A 15,442-nucleotide genomic window follows, 5' to 3' on the forward strand; every position below is an offset into this window, starting at 1 on the left:
CATTTTCTTTTAATTTGCCTTTTGTGTTATTAATATTTCTTAGTTTAATTTTTAAAATAATAATTTTAGTCTCTCTTGCAAAATAAATTTAATTCTTAACCATATTTTCAATATTTGTATTTCTTCGCAACTTTGTATAGAATATCTCCTGTGGGCGGTATATGATTCATGCACCATAAAGTAAAAAAAAAAAATAAATAAATAAATTGATTATTACTTGAAGTCATCAAATTTTCCAAGAATTCAAAATATTATTCTGCAAAAATTTTAAAACGTTTCATTTAAATGCATCTTTAATTTTTAAATAGAACTATTCCATATAAACTCGTATATAAACATTGCTATATGCATAAAGTATTGATTGATACTTGCTCATTTTCGTTTATCCCATTTAATCATATACCTTACTTTTAGTTTTATTACAAAATGAGAATGGTTTTCATATTATATTCAAAATTTTACATTTATACTATGAATATTGCAAATTCTTCAAAAATATTCGAGTGTTATGCTAAGAGAAAAGAGGTAACAATTGCTAACTGTGCATGTGCGCGCGTGTATATAATTCTCTCTCTCTCTCTCTCTCTCTCTCTCTCTCTCTCTCTCTCTCTCTCTCTCTCTCTCTCTCTCTATATATATATATATATATATATATATATATATATATATATTATAGAAAGAGAGAGAGAGAGAGAGAGAGAGAGAGAGAGAGAGAACGATCATTAACTCGGTTAACATACATATTTTTATAAAGAATTGAATGACTAGAATCCAGATTTAAGTAAAAAGGTTTTAATATAAAAACACGATTAGTTTCGGCCCGTAACAGCCTTCATCAGGTGAGGTGACATTATAAAAGAAAGAAAAAAGAAAAAACACTAAACACTGAAGGTTAAAAGACTATGAACAGCATAGAGAGTCTCTGTACATAATTAGCATGAAAATGTTGTAGTTGTATTTAAAGCTGTTCTCTCGTTTGTAGCATTGTTGGGAGAGTGCGTGCTTGCAGCATCACGTGAACGCCAGTACATGATTACAGCTGAATGACTATCTGGGAGGTTTAGCTCAAGTTATTATTTAGATGAACAGGATTGAAGATAATTTCTCTAGATTCCACGATTTTTCTCTTAGTTCATCATTGCAACGGAAGATGTTAGTAGATTTTTCCCAACAGACTTTGTGACTTTGGTTTTCATCATTAGGATTAGCCGAGAAAAGGATATGACTTGATAATGCACTCGCTCGCTGTCTCTTGTAAGTAATGTCCCTCATATGTTCTTCCATACGCAATTCGACAGAAAGAGAAATCATCTTCAATCCTGTTCATCTAAATAACAACTTGAGCTACAACCTCCCAGATAGTCATTCAGCTGTAATCATGTACTGGCGTTCACGTGATGCTGCGAGCACGCACTCTGCCAACAATGCAACAAACGAAAGAACAGCTTTAAATACAACTACAACGTTTTCATGATAATTATGTATAGAGACTCTCTCTCTCTCTCTCTCCCTATATATATATATATATGCTATGAAATGCGTCCGCAGGTAGTGCATTTGTGGGCAACTCGCGGCAAAGGTGATACAATTTCCACTTTTTAAGCATGGTTTAGCCAAATTATTTTATGAATATTTATTTTTATCCATCTTTACTAAATGTGTTTACATTCGTTTAACAAGTTTAAATTGCAAAGTTTTATTTGAAAAGAATCTAATTCTTGAAAGAAATTGTAGCTTCACAGAAAAAAACACGTCAAATTTCATGACATTTCGATGTCATTTTGGCATAAGGATATGTTCAGTTTCTATATAATCACTTTGTCTGTTAAGTCAGATGACTGGTTGGTTAGTGAAATGAAAACTAGGTGGCTAATGTGTCATTTCACGATTTAAAAAAAAAAAAAAAAAGAGCTCTGTGCGACAGGTAGAGATTCGGTTCAAAAGGCTGCAAGCAAAAGTTTCTTTGTATTAGAATCCAGATTTTTCTAAAAGGCATTAATTCTGGAAAGCAATTTAAATAATAATGAACAGAACAGCTCAGTTTTAAAAAGTACGCCATTAAAAGCAAACTGAATAATATTTCAGATTTTATTGTAAAACAAAGGAGAAATTTGAATCCTCTGAGAATAAAAAAAACAAGAAAAAGAAAAGAAAAAATAAAATAATCATGTTAGTATACTCCTTTCATAAATGCAACCATAGTCCTTATAGTAAGGACTGGCTTAAAGGAGCAAAGCAAGAATGCTTTTCATATTCCCCCTTATCCGTAGAGGACAGTATAGGGATAAGGTGTTATTGGGCTATAAAACTCTGATCATGGCAAGAGGATAACAGCAATAGCCAAGCCTCAGTTAGAACTTCATTGGCTACAGCATTGCCATCCATTAACCTCCCAGTACCCAGTTTAGTCGCCTCGTACGACATGCATGAGCTAAATTGGGGCTATTCTTATCCCGGCCACCACACGGGTAAAAATGCAACCAGTTCTTATAGTTCTTATAAGAACTGGGCGATGGACTGAGTCCTTGACTCTTTATCCCGTCATCTGAATGAAGTAAATCTGTGTGGATGGAGTGTTATTGAGCTAAAAAGCTCTAGTCATGGCTGGGTAACGGCAATAGTAACCTCAGTTAAAACTTCATTGGCTACAACAGCATTGCCATTTGTTACCCTGGAAGTCCTAAAAAGGACTTTTTTTTTCTCTTCCCTTCAAAAATGCAACCATTGCTTTGAAAGGTCAATTTAAATATTAAATTAATAATTTTTATTATGGTGTTAGGTATGTTTTTATAATTGATTATGTGTTTATAATTAAACCCTAATCAATTATAACATTTTTGACGTTAACATTATAAATCCAATTTTTAAAATATGTCCGCCTTATAAAATTATTGAAAAAAATTGAAAAAAATTGGAATGATGATTAAAGGGAAAAAATTAAAAATTTTTTTCCCTTTAATCATCATTCCAATTGAATTTTGAATAAGACCATGCCGAATAAGGTTTGGAATCTGTGATAGGGATATTTTAAAAACAGAGACATGGAATTCTCATAGCCGTTAATATATTGTAACTTATTGCGTTTCTTGATAGGTAGAGTTATGTACTGTATGCCCACAAATGCGAGACCCTTCGAACACTTCTGCGCATGGCAGAAGAAGGAGTATCCATTCCGATAATAGGGTAATCAATCCGTCTTGTGGGATGAGTTTGTTTATTATTACAGGTCGTAAAATTAGCTTTTCTTTTATGAACATTCTAGTTTTTCAAGTAATAACTATTTTGCTTGTACAACAGTTGAAAAATTTTACTTATAAAGCAAAATCGCGTGTTGGTGACCAATTCGTACGTCCTTCATTTCCTTCTCTCCTTCAACATAAATTGCCTATTCTTGGCATCTGTCAGACTCGGTTCTGTGAACTGTGGGCGTACAATATTTATCAGGTACATCTTGGTTTGAAGCCTCCTATCATATGGTTGTTTGTGAATGTCTTGAGGTGGTAGTTTATTATAATTGTCCGGTTTGAAATCACCTTACTTGTTGTAGGCCTGTAGTGGTTAGAAAAAACTCCATCGGGTTTCAGGATTGTCTAACCTATCCCAGGAACTAAATACACTGTAAGTTTTCAACTGTTGGTAGTAGGTAGGAATGTCATTAAAAAATGTATGCTAATAATGTTAGTAAATAGTCTTTAATTTCAGTTGAAGTGATAATTTTCGAACTCAGTTAAACGTGGTAACGATATCCATCCATTACAATGTTTAACTGAGGTTAAAAGTAATTGTTGTCCTAAAACAGTAAATTTGTTCAACTTCATTTTTCGAAGATGACATGGAGTTTTCAATAGGTAGTTCAAGGTTGTTCAGGTAGTTTCAGAATATCATCGCAAGAGGCGAGAACTATTGCCAAAAAAAAAAAAAAAAATCAGAAAATGATTATCTGCTAAACTTCAAAGTCTCTTCAGGGATATTTTTAAGACCACAGAACAGGTTCAAGTAACGTTAGTGTTCCGTGGACAACCTATCATCTGAAATCCAGAGAAATCCAAACCTACTGATCTTTATAAAACACGTAAATTTTATTATTATTATTATTATTATTATTATTATTAATTTTCAAATAATCATTAGTGTTTATTAAATTTTTTTCCGTCTTTACATGGGAGAGAGTTGGTTACCTACTCAGATTGCTGTGTGTGGAGTTTCTTGGTCTACTGAATCCGCTTACAGAAGGTTAATCTCCTGCTTTAGGGGATTCACCAATTCTTTCTTCCGGCATCCCAGCGATATTTGACATTATTTCTCATTTATTTCAGGATAGCATTGCAAGAAGAAAGAACTATTGCCAAAGAAAAATCAGAAAGATTATCTGATCGTACTTCAAGTTCTCTTCGTAGGAATTTTATAAGATCATCTAGTAGGGGCAGTTTGGACAGAAGCGATAAGCGACGATCAAGTGCAAGGGTGAGTGAGTCAACTGTCTTCTTCTAGAGTAACCAAATCTACAGAAAATGATGTTTATGACTTTTACTGTTCTCAATAATTTAAATTGAGGTTTATTTGGGTCTGATTGGTTCAAATAAATCTAAAAATTCGTTCTCCAATCAAGAAGCTACGGGTTCGAATCCAAGCGTGGGAATGGACTAAAGGATTATCATACATCACGTTTTGACCAAACCCTTCATGTTTTCGATATTTTCGGTTGCTTCCCAGTCAGTCTGCTCGTACAAGAAAAATTCCAAAGCAGATACTTTTCTGGTTGCATTACGTTAAGAATATTCTTTATGAGTAAAAAAAAATTAACCACAGTAAGGAGTACTTTGAAAAGCTAGGTTTAAAAGAGAAGCGGCGTTTTCGAAATCCCTTGATCACACAAAGAGATGATGTCTTGTTTGAGCTGAAACGCAATGCTTTTCATAGAATTTCATTCAAGGAAATCGGGATGCACCATGCACTTACCTTTTAAGTTAATTTTTAATATATTTTTTTCCGGAAAAGAACATTCTAATGGAATTAAATTGTATTTTAATTCCATTAGAATTTTTCCATTAGGAATGACATTTTTTACGAAACCAACGAAGACAGGCCATGATCAATAATACAGTGACATTAGTACAGTGGAGAGGCTAAAACAAGTTTATATAATCCGTAAATCTCGCTGAAGAGACCAAACATGTAACTTATCAAGTAACTACAGCCCTCCACTAAGCAGGAATAGCCTCGCACTGGAAGATTAAATCCATCTTCTACCTAAATCTGTTCGTAATTCTATGATAAAATTATAATTTACTACCAGATTCATGTAAAATCTTTTGTTTCTAATGAAACTATCTTAAAAAGGAATAATCATTTTTTTTGTATAGTACTGAATTCTATAATAACTTTTTATGCATTTAATAGCTAATTTTCGGCAGTACCAGCTTTAGTTATATGAACAGATTACAACTTTTTAAAGCCTTCTTTGCTTATGCAAGTTTATAGAAAAACTACATTACGAATAAAAGAGAAGCAGATGTTCTTACTCTCCAACCAATACTTTTTGCTATAACATAATCCTATCTCTTTATAATCCTTTTGACGGATAAAGGATAGTGTGTATCCAAAAATTAAACCACATTCTCTGAGATATATTTAAAAAAAGAAAGAAAGAAAGAAAGAAAAAGCCAGTAGGAGTGAATGGAAATATATGATAAAATAAGAAATAAATAAAAACCTCATCCCGTTTTTCTTTTTCCTGTCTTCGAGTGTGATTCTTACACTTCCGCTCCAGAATAGCATATATTTTCTATCTTATGCTGTTGTAGACAAATTACCCCAGTTTTAACCGCTTACGGCAAATTTGGCAGCGACAGAATGATCGCATGTTTTCCAGAGCAGCGGAACACGTTCTCAAAGGACGGGAAGGAAGATTTGTTATGTCCGGTATGTCGCATTTTCAAGCCTCCGTGTTCATCTACTATCGTCCTCATGAACATTCAAGGATTTTTAGGAACCGTATTCTTCCAGGAGTATTTGTTACAGCAAAGAAACACGAATATCAACGGTTACATTTTCAGCACAAACGAATATTACTTTTATACATTTTTCTATAACAACGAATATTGTTTTAAAAAGAAATGGATTATTGGATAATTTAGTTTGGATATCAATGTTTAATATTAATGTTATAATTAAATATAATTATAATTTACTATAAAACATTAATTTTTTTTTTTGAAAATTATTCCCTTTTATTAATAATTTAAAATATAAAAGTAATAAACCTACATAGAGTTTAATACACCTTTCATGATATTTCAGAAGATGTATATATATATATATATATATATATATATAAAATTCATTCAGAAAAATGGGTGGTGGAATACCCTTGGAGGGTAATGGATGGCGTGCTGTAGCCAGTGAAGTTCTAACTGAGGCTCGGCTGTTGCTGTTACCCTCCTGCCATGATCAGAGCTTTAATTGCTCAATAACACCTTATCCCTACACTGTCCTCTACAGATAACGGGGAAGATGAAAAGCATTCTTGCCCCGCCCCTTTAAGTCAGTCCTTATAAGGACTAAGAAAATTCATCTGAATGAATTGATGTGTAAATGAATTGATGTGTATATATATGTATATATATATCTTCTAAAATATCATGAAAGGTGTATTAAACTCTATGTAAGTTTATTAATTCAGAAAATGCATTGATTAGACCCTTGGAGGGCAATGGATGGCAATGCTGTAGCCAATGAAGTTCTAACTGAGGCTCGGCTATTGCTGTTACCCTCCTTCCATGATCAGAGCTTTAATAGTTCATTAACCTTATCCCTACACTGTCCTCTACAGATAACGGGGAAGATGAAAAGCATTCTTGCTTCGCCCCTTTAAGCCAGTCCTTATAATGATATAAAGAAAATGCATCGAGAAATTCAGACAACCTAAAGTCTTTTTTAAGATTTCCAGGGTAACATATGGCAATGCTGTAGCCAATGAAGTTTTAACTGAGGCTGGGCTATTGCCATTACCCAGCCATGACTAGAGCTTTTAGGAGAGACCTGAAGAGTTTCGGTATCTGGAGGCCCATTTCCTTGACCAATACTGATTACAAGCTGTTCACAAAAGTGATCTATAACCGTCTGACATTGGGTATAGGAAATTTGCTTACCAGCACTCAAGTGTATGGAGTTCAGAGGTCGATGGGACTCCACCTCTTTTTGATAAGAGATCTTATTCGCCTCGTGACTAGCAAAGAACTCTCATTGGTGTCAGTGGAAAGTGTTTGATAGTACAACGCACATCTTCCTGCATTATCCTAGAGAAAATCAGTGTGGCTTCTTGCTTAGGGAAATAAATAAAAGCATCTACAATAGAACAATAATATCTATCGCCAAAATAGTTTCCTCTCTGAACCCATTCCCGTTGGCAGAGGGATTCGGCAAGGCTCCTCTCTGAGCCCCCCCCCCCCCCTTCTTTTCTCCCTAGTGCTAGAACCTTTTTTTTTTTTAAATAAAATTGACGACTCGCACGCAGTGAGAGAAATACCGCTACCCATAGGCTCCAAACAGAGCAAGACTGTCGTATATGCAGATGATATTGTCACCATCTAGAATTCCAATTCAATTTACATTTTCTTCGTTGTACTGTGACAGTTTAACGTGCTCAGTAGTCTTCGCGCTAACCCAAACAAAACGAAAATCAAAATACTCGGAAAATTCAGCCCTGTCAATCTTCTGTATGGTTTGATATATTAACCAGGACAGTAACAACAGCACAGGCCTTGCGAGCCCTGTGCTACCAACATAAAACTGCTGAATTCCTATCTTTACAAACTCATCACTTTTAAGTCGAGTTATTTATCTTTTAAAACAGTAAAGTAACAGTCATCAAAACCTTTATAGTGTCAATGTTATTACACACAATCAACTTAAGAAACATCACAGACCTACAGAACAGTTATTTACAGACAGCTTACCGACTTCTTCTGGAGCCACAGAAAACACGAGGGACGGAGGGGGGGGGGGGCATTTATTCATCCCTCCCACACGCATGGAAGATTTGTCCTGCTGATCTTAAAATATTCATATTTCACTGACACTGTTCGAACTATATGAAAAGCATCGAATCATCCACCTGGCAATCTAATTAAATACTTTATTGGATATTTCCTAACCTGTTTTGGGACCATGGGTCACTCTGAACCAGTGGCACACCAAGGGAGGGGGAAGGGGGCCCAAAAAAAGAAAAAGGAAAACAACACTAGAAAATTTTTCCAAAAATCTTTTCCTATTTGTGTTCGTGTCTTCTATTTCTCTACTACTTATGAATTAGCGGTCACATAAGGTGGGAAGACCCTATAGCTCTCGGGAATCACGGCCGCTGTGAACGCAAGGCGAAAGAGGTAGTGCTCGGGCGGACCGAGCTCTGCTTCGCTTGCCCGAGGAGATCACGGATTTAATATATTGGCAATCATTGCAGATGCTCAGTCATAGGTCGCATTCAATGCGTAATGTCTATTCTCAAATCGTCTACTCAACTCGTCCCCCCATATTAAATCTTGAGTGCTCTCTCCCTCCCCAAGATTAATTGCTGAGTGAGCCACTGCTCTGAACCATGTGCAGAGTTGGTGGCAGAGTGTTACTATACCATACGTAATACATTAAAAGATTTGTCACACATGGGGTTCTGTTGCTTCAGCTTAGTTCAAAGCAGTTACTGCAAACTTTTTTGATTTCTTTAGTTTAGAAACGCCTGATCTGTACACAAATGAAGAGGAGCTCTTTACGAATATCAAAAACAACTGGAGATAATTTTTTTCACCGGAATTTGCTTGGAGAATCGTTTACGGCCCGAGTTCTTATTTTTTTTTTAATTTTGTCATTTCTGTACTACGAAATTGATGGCATACTGTTACAAAAAAAAAAAAAAAAAAAAACATCTGCAGTGAGAAATATGAGAAGTACAGTGATATTCCTGCTAAAATATGATTCCTGAATCATTAAGTGAATAACAATGTGTTGAATGCATGCAAAATACCTAAAGATTGGGGGGGGGGAGCTAAAATAATTCCAATAAAAAATAATATAGGATTTTAAATAAGAGAACGGACAGTATTGCCAATAGTTTGTTGTAGAACAACAAGCTTCACGAAAGGCAGACGCGGTTTTGCTGATTTGCTTACACTGATGCAGTGTTTTTCAAACTGCAGGTCGCGAAATGAAAATGAAATGAATAGGTAGCGACTAGCATTTTTTTATAAAATGATATAGAATAAAAAATGCTCAAGTGTGTTTCATAGATTGCATGTTTATAACACGTTCATGCTGGGTTGGACGGTAGGTCCTTTTCACGTCGACTGAGTGCATTTTTAAAATTTATGCTGATTATCCCTACATATAATGCGTTGTGTTGTGACTCCACTTGTGTCCGTGCTGTTACAATTAATATTATCTGTGGGGGGGGGGGGATTTTAATCGTTATACTGCGACATTTTTATTCGCCTTCTGAAAGAATAAGTTTAGCGAGGAAACTATTTCTTCCTATGAATAAAAACGCATCTTTTTGTGTTTTATGGGTGGCACACTTCACATCAAATAAAATATTTCTGTTTTCAAATTGTTTATTTAATGTGAAGTGTGTTTGTCGTATTTATAGCGAAATAATACAATGTATAAATTATAATATAAAATTGCTGTATGCTGTGAATAGGAAGTCGCGATATAAAATGTATTTTTACTTGTGAGTCGAGGTCAGGATAATTTGAAAAACACTGGCTTAAGGAATATAGCTCGCATAATATCCCTTAAACTGTATTACAATTGTGGATATTATAATAGCGCAGACTGTAATAATTTTAATAACAGACTACTGCTTTTTTTGTTGTTGCATATCGCTTTGATTTATGCTTATCTCTCTTACTTCTCCAGGGTTCGCTAAGTAGGGCTCTTGGATTGAAATTCCAGGAAGAAATTAACAGGACTTCAAGTGGTCGAACAACTCCTCAGCTTCCAAAGACACCTGATACTAAACGCCATCGGCCCCAAAGAGATATCCAGACAATTACAGTAACGCCGGTCTGATCGTCGGTCTTTTCTCAGCATAAATATATAATTGATATGTAAATAAGTCAGAGGATCATTTCGGGAAGTACAAAAAAAGCCATTTGATTTTTCTTGGAGCTTTTGTATTATAGAATTTGTTTTTTAGGCGTTATTTCCTGGAACGTCTCTTTAAGCTATTCAGCTAAATACGAACTGTGTGTACTTGAAAGATATACTAACCTAATTAGTATATCTGTGGTTTGAAAAACAGATTAATGGTATCATATCTCAGAGGTATCACTAGATGGCAGCACCAATCATCAATCAACTACTTTATTACATTATTCCATATAAAAAATGGTGTTTTGGGATTTCTTTAAATATTCCAGACAATTTTAAGAAAAATTGAAGAGTTCCTAATATAAAGTGTTTTCTAATTCCATTTCCAAAAAATTTATAATGACAATCGCAGCTGATTTTAATAATGAAATTTTAAAACTTTTTAATGCTTTTAATTTTTTAGAAATGTTCATACTTCTTTAAAATATATTGACATCTCTTGTTTAATTCACTTTTACGGTTAAATTAAAATGTTAATTTAAGTAAATTAAAATGGAATCGTCAGCCACAGTCATGATTCCCATTGTAACTGAATTACTTTCAAAAGTAAAGGTGGAAAATGGTTTTATTATGTATCACTACAGATATTAATACTTGCATTCATTTTAACGTGTTATATCCTAAGTGATGATTGAATTTAGCTCAGATATAATTAAACCTATAACTTAATTGCGAAAAATTCTTCTCAGATTAAATTTATTCCTATGTTCTGACGAGCGACCATTCCGGTGAAACAGCACTCAGGGAAGAATATTTTTCTGGTGATGTTTGCGATGCAAATAATCTTTTGTATTAAGTTGTAATTATAATACAATGCAATATACGATATTTTTTTTAAAAAAGTTTATAGAGTCGATGATGTTGTCTACAAAATTCATTTTAGCTTCATATTGCAAAATAAATGAAGTGCAGATCGGTGGTATTTCGATAATACAATAGTAGATATTTAAATCTAAAAATAATTTTTTTTTGCATGGCGATCTTTTATACTTAAATAATTTGTTTTATGCTTGCAAATATCTGAGTTTTTAAAGTCGATGATCTCTGTTAATATGAAATAAAATGATTTACATAGCATACTCATTTTAATTTTAAGCGAAATGTAACTGCCGAAGTTTCGTATGTTTACATAATTGCTGTTCACTTATATAAAAATAACAATTACAAACAAAAAGCAAACTATAAGGATTTTTAATGCAAAACGATCAAGTATATAATAAAATATACTAAAAGAAAGTATAATTAAAATTTTCCTTACAAATAAACAATGAATATGGTTTTGCATACTCAATCTAGATTGCGCCACATTCTGGTACTTTCTTTATCTTGCAAAATAAAATTTTAAAAATGCTATTTGAATTTCAAAAACATAAATAAATTAATTAAACGAAAATAATAAAGGTAAAACTATTAATAAAAAATAGCAAGACTAATGATAAATGAAATGAACTCCATAATGACTTTGATTATCTGACATGCATGAACCACGGGCAAAAAAAAAAAAATAAATAAATAAATAAAATAAAATACTGGAACAAAGTTAACTTGCACTATATTACAATTATAATTACGGCTATTTTGCCTGCTTCAGTTTAGGAGTGCCCCTGCTGAAGAAGGCAAAATAGCCTTAATTATAATAGTTTATTAAGAGGAACATGGGAGTTTTCCCAGAAATAATATACACTATATTACAAATTTCTTATATCATTTAAAATCCTTATTCACTTTTAAATATCGATGTCAGATGTTAATTGACTTTTAAATAAATGAAAATTCGACCAGGGTTTTAAAACAAACTAGTTTTACTAGAGAAAAACCGATGTAATTATAATTTACTTTAAACTGAAAAGGATATATCTATATACGGTAATCTACAACTTTGCAAATTTATTAATAATTTAAAAATAATGATGAAAGAACTATTTTCATTTAACTTTCAACGCAACTTAATATCAGATGTCAAAATGCAAATGAAAAAGTTGCATGATATATATATATATATATATAATTACACGAAAAGAGGCATACTACCTAAACTGCAGAATTTTTGCTTTGAAACCTAGCAACGGAACAGTTATGACTCATACAAGTATAACGCATGCGCAAACAGTTCATTGAAATTCTCTGTGATTAAGCAAAGAAAAATTTTCGTGGCGCTTGCAGTTTCATTCTCAGTTATTTAGTAATTGTTCCTGAAAAGATTTGTAAATAATTACATAATATTTAACGTTCATCGAATCACTGTATAGATTTATTCCAGTCATCTGTAGGAAATATATGCGACGCATGTAATATAACATAGGCTTAAATAGACCTCTCAATATTATTGTCAGGCAGTTATGCTATTAGAACACTAGTCTTTTTGGGATGTACAACATTTTTTTATTATTTTATTTTCAATATAAAAACGAAGTTTAAAAACCATGTGTTTTGTATATTGTTTAATGTTCCTAAAATTAGACAGAAATGCATTTTATTCATGAGGACATTTATACGTTTGGAGTAACAACAGTAGTAGACAGTATTTGGGGAGTTGTGACATCTGTCGAATCGGAAAGTAATTTGGATATGTTAGTAATGTGAAAAATTATTGTTGCTTTTGTGTATACTGTTTTAAAGAATTGCATTAAACTGTTTCATATTTCGATGTAAGGTTTGTTTCTATAATAAAGCATACCGATGTACATGGACATCACTGTACACAGAATTTGCACACTTTTTTTAACGAATTACCCAAGGTGCTATACGCATATTCACTATACAAACACTGTACGTATAGTGTTCTATACATACAATAACACGAAGATTAAAATACCACGTTTTTTTTCTTTTGTATGTGTGTGTGTAAAATACATTTTAAAAATACAAAAATTAAAAATAATAATATACATTAAAAAAAATTTTTTTTTTTTTCAAACCATCTAGACCATAGGTTTTTTCCAAACTTTTTCGGGCCACCGCCCACTTTGCAAGACATAAATTTTGTAACGCCCTCCCCCCATTATAACAGTTTTCCTCGTTGAAGCCGTTTGATATTTTTGACGTAAATAGCAACTAATGATACATTACTGCTTATGCCGTTAAATTTTTAAAAAGAAGTGGACAATATGTGCTTCATTTTGAACACAGTTATTGCTATACCGATTTTGGTGAAACGTAGCCCATATGTAAAGATTGTAAAATGTATGCTCGAATAATAGTATGCACAGTTTCATACAATGGTTTAAATATGAAAATGTGGAATACAATGAAGAGATTGCATTGCATTAGTAAGAATCTTATTGTAATAATTAAAACACCATTAAATATATTATAAAATTACACAAGATATAAACAACAAACCTACAAAACATAACCACAGAAAACAGTATAATAAGTTTCGAATAATATTTGCTTTGTTTTTTCCCTCTAGTTAGCAATATAAGTTAGTACTAACTAGGCTAACTAAAATTTACGATTTTATTTCTTTCTTGCCATTATTATTTTTACTCGTAATATTAAATTATATAAAATTGGGTTTATTTTTGTACAAATCAATTAGAAAAGTGGTTTTATATATTTTATATATATTTTGAAATGAAATATAACGAATATATTTGCTACTGTAAACATAACCTATTATACGCACATATATACATGCTCTATTTTCTCATTGACATAGAAAATTGACATCTATTTCTATCTGACATGGTAAATTTTCAAATGATTAAATAATTAAAATAGAAAATTGAGAAAAAAATTTATCTTGTAAGACGGGCATAAGATGAATTAAAATGCAATATTTAAATTTTAAATGATTATCTAATCGCAAAATCACGAAAATAATTAATTTTTAAATTTATTAATTTCTTCTATAAAGAGCCACCGACCGCCTGAACGCCCCCCAAATGCTTCTGATCCCACTATAACCCCCCTAGAAGGCTTCAGCGCCCACTTGGGGACGGTACCGTCCACTTTGGGAACCTATGATCTAGATCTTCAAAAATGAAATTTTGTTTCTGTATATATCACGAAGTCTATAATACAAATGTACTGTCTTTCCAAATTTATCTTTCCACTCCATAAAAAAAAAAGACATTCTGATTGTGTTCATTGGTCCTGGTTTTGCTTGTTTCTAATGTTTCATGCTCTTAGGAAACAATAATAATTATCCATAGAAAAATTCACAAATTCATGATGACAAACTTTTATTAGAGCTCTGTTAATTAAGTGCAAACAATGTACTCAATATGTAATAGCTGCAATAATAAAAACACGTGTGAGGATATGATTTTTAACATAATAACAATATCAAGTATTAATTTGACGATTAATATTTTACAGTATCGATATATATCACAGCCTTTTGAAAAGCAATGTAACTATATTCTGTATAATTATTTGACATCAGGAAACATTGAAATTAACTGACATTGAAGATTTTATATACATGACAAATACAATGACATATACAAATCGTTTAGTGAATGTCATATTGAGAAGCAATTCGTTGAGAACTTTTAAAACGAATGATTTTTTTTCAGCCTCAGACAAATCATAGAGATGCATTCTGATAACTCAGGCAGATGCATGTCATAACAGGATGCCCAAAAAGAAGAAAAGAAAAATTGTAATGTGTTCCTAATTAGTGTTACACACGAATAACAGATGGCACTAGTGACAAAGACAAAATCGAAATTATACCCATAATGCAAACTATAAAAACATAATGGGGGGGGAGGCTAAGCAACACAAAGCAGTTTTTATTTTCAAAAGCAATTTACGCAATCTGTAATGCAATGTGCTCTACGAACAACTAAATCAGATATTTTGTGTTGAAGTGATTGGATGCAATAGCAGAAGTTGCGAATAGTTGTCAGGAAAAGGGTGGACAAAGTTAAATTGCTCTTAGGTATGACTGTTTACTTAGATGAGAAGCATTCAACTCAATAACACAGTGTGAACCCACATAACTACTAATTCGACTCCATCTGACTTTCGTTTCATACTACATTGAAGGATATGTATATATATCTCATAAAATTAAATACAATCAAGTGTTTCAACTGAAAATTTTATGTACGAAAAAATATATAATAAAATATTGAATAATTATATATTTATAAATAAAAACAATAAACTTCTTTTTTTTTTCTGTCTAGTAGCTTTTGAATGTTTGCTTTCCTCTTTATAGCAATGAAGGACATTTTCAATATTTGACACTCACTCACTGGCTAAAGTCACGAAATAATAATAATAATAATAATTCTATAACATAATCGATATCTTTAAAATCTTTAGACCTCCAAAATATGCGCTT

General features: G+C 32.4%; 1 protein-coding gene across 2 annotated transcripts in view; it reads left to right on the plus strand.

Annotated features, from left to right (window-relative positions):
- Positions 1–12,833, plus strand: part of LOC150107617 (kazrin-like) — a 72,510-nt gene extending 59,677 nt beyond the window's left edge. For both annotated transcript variants that reach the window (XM_090391423.1, XM_090391422.1), the window contains exons 13-14: positions 4,317–4,464; positions 9,910–12,833. In XM_090391423.1, coding sequence (XP_090247549.1) covers positions 4,317–4,464; positions 9,910–10,062 — 301 coding nt within the window. In that variant the 3' untranslated portion in view covers positions 10,063–12,833. The remainder of the gene's footprint in view (positions 1–4,316; positions 4,465–9,909) is intronic.
- The last annotated feature ends 2,609 nt before the right edge of the window (positions 12,834–15,442 follow it).

Source organism: Typopeltis vanoorti, chromosome 4 (genome assembly GCF_054136105.1).
Source record: "Typopeltis vanoorti isolate ZY-2024b chromosome 4, IOZ_Tvanoo_1.0, whole genome shotgun sequence".
In the NCBI taxonomy this organism is placed as follows: Eukaryota; Metazoa; Arthropoda; class Arachnida; order Uropygi; family Thelyphonidae; genus Typopeltis; species Typopeltis vanoorti.